At 59.6% G+C, this 1,409-nt stretch overlaps 1 protein-coding gene across 1 annotated transcript; it reads right to left on the reverse strand.

Moving 5' to 3' along the window:
* Window positions 1-69: 69 nt before the first annotated feature.
* LOC103584620 (homeodomain-interacting protein kinase 4-like) lies at window positions 70-1,403 on the reverse strand (the record flags this gene model as incomplete). The annotated part of the gene is made up of 1 exon (XM_008565553.1): window positions 70-1,403. A coding segment is annotated over exon 1 (861 nt), but the record flags the coding sequence as incomplete, so codon positions are not given.
* Window positions 1,404-1,409: the final 6 nt, after the last annotated feature.

The following is a 1,409-nucleotide window of genomic DNA, read 5'->3' on the forward strand; positions in this document are numbered from 1 at the left end:
CCTGAAGTGAGTGCTAGGGGAGGCCCTGATCCCAACACCCCCTGCACCCTGCCCACCCATCCGGCTTACCTCAGTGTCCATGGTCATATCCTTGATGTTGGGCCCATCCCCGTCCCGCTGTGGGATGGCAGGCGGCTCAGCAGAGGCCCTGCAGCGCTCTCCTTCCTCCCAGCCACTGCCCCGGCGGGGCCCATCATCCTCAGGTGAGGCCTGGCTCAGCCGGATGAGGTTGCTGAAGTTGGAGTCAGACTTGGAGCCTGAGGGTGGCTTGCGGGCCTTGTAGTGGCCAGACAGGCGGCTGCCATAGAAAGCCAGAATGGGCTCAGGGCCCAGGTTGGGTACCCGGAGGCCAGAAGTGGCTGCCTTGAGCGGTGCCAGCGTGTTGGAGGCCACATCAGCGCGAGTCTCACCCCACAGTCCATGGCCTGTCTCCTGCAGACTCAGGTCATCCAGCTGGTCGATGGCTCTTTGCATGCCTGGCACCTTCTCCTCTTGGAAGAAGGGCCCACTGCCTGCCACACTGCCTATGCCCATGGCCTCCTCTTCCTCAGCCAGACGGTAGTAAGGGGGCCCATCTTCTGTGGCAGTCACAACGGGTGTGGGTGGCTTGCTCTCCACCTGCAGCGAGAGGCGGCAGCCATGCAGAGAGAGCTGGTAGTAGTGAGTGGTCTCGTGGGCGCTGCGCAGCTGCTGCATGGACACGAAGGGGTGGCGCAGGGCCGCGCTGGGGCTGATGCGTTCATGCGACTCCCATGTCAGCATGCGCTTGATCAGCTCTACCATGCTCTTGAGGTCAGCATGCTCGGCCATTACCTCCCGGTCCGAGTAGCTCAGCCGACTGGCTGCTCCACCACCATTCACTGTCTCGATCTGGTCCAATGACTTGAGCATGTACTTGCGGCGCTCCAGTGGACACACCTGGTATGGCATGGGAGGCACAGAGTTGACATGTGTTCACAAGTAGGGCCTGCCCCTGGCACTCCTGCTCTGGGACCCACATGTGAACCCCGACTTCCAATTCTGACCATGATCTGACTTGGAGCTCTCTTGCTGCTGGGAGGGCCACACTTGATCCCTTACAGCAGACCACCTTTAGTCTAACCCAGAGCTCTCACTAACCCAAGTTCCACACTTCACGCCACACCTCCAGTCCTCCTGGGAGTTGTAGGTCCAGCCCCTATCAGCAGCTGGCATAGGGGCTGCTCTAAATCTCTAGTTTTCCTTGGAATCAAATCCAGATCCCTCTTGCTGGCGCAGCTTCCACACTTCATCCTAGCCTTCCAGGCCTCCCAGTGGTCAAACCCAGACCTTCTTGCTGTGAAAGCTCAAGCCCTAAACTTCTAGTCCCCTCTGCTGTCTAACCCAGACTCTCCTGCTACACAGGTTTGGTGACAACAGCCATGGAGGTA

Source organism: Galeopterus variegatus, unplaced genomic scaffold (genome assembly GCF_000696425.1).
Source record: "Galeopterus variegatus unplaced genomic scaffold, G_variegatus-3.0.2 Scaffold70223, whole genome shotgun sequence".
Lineage (NCBI taxonomy): Eukaryota > Metazoa > Chordata > Mammalia > Dermoptera > Cynocephalidae > Galeopterus > Galeopterus variegatus.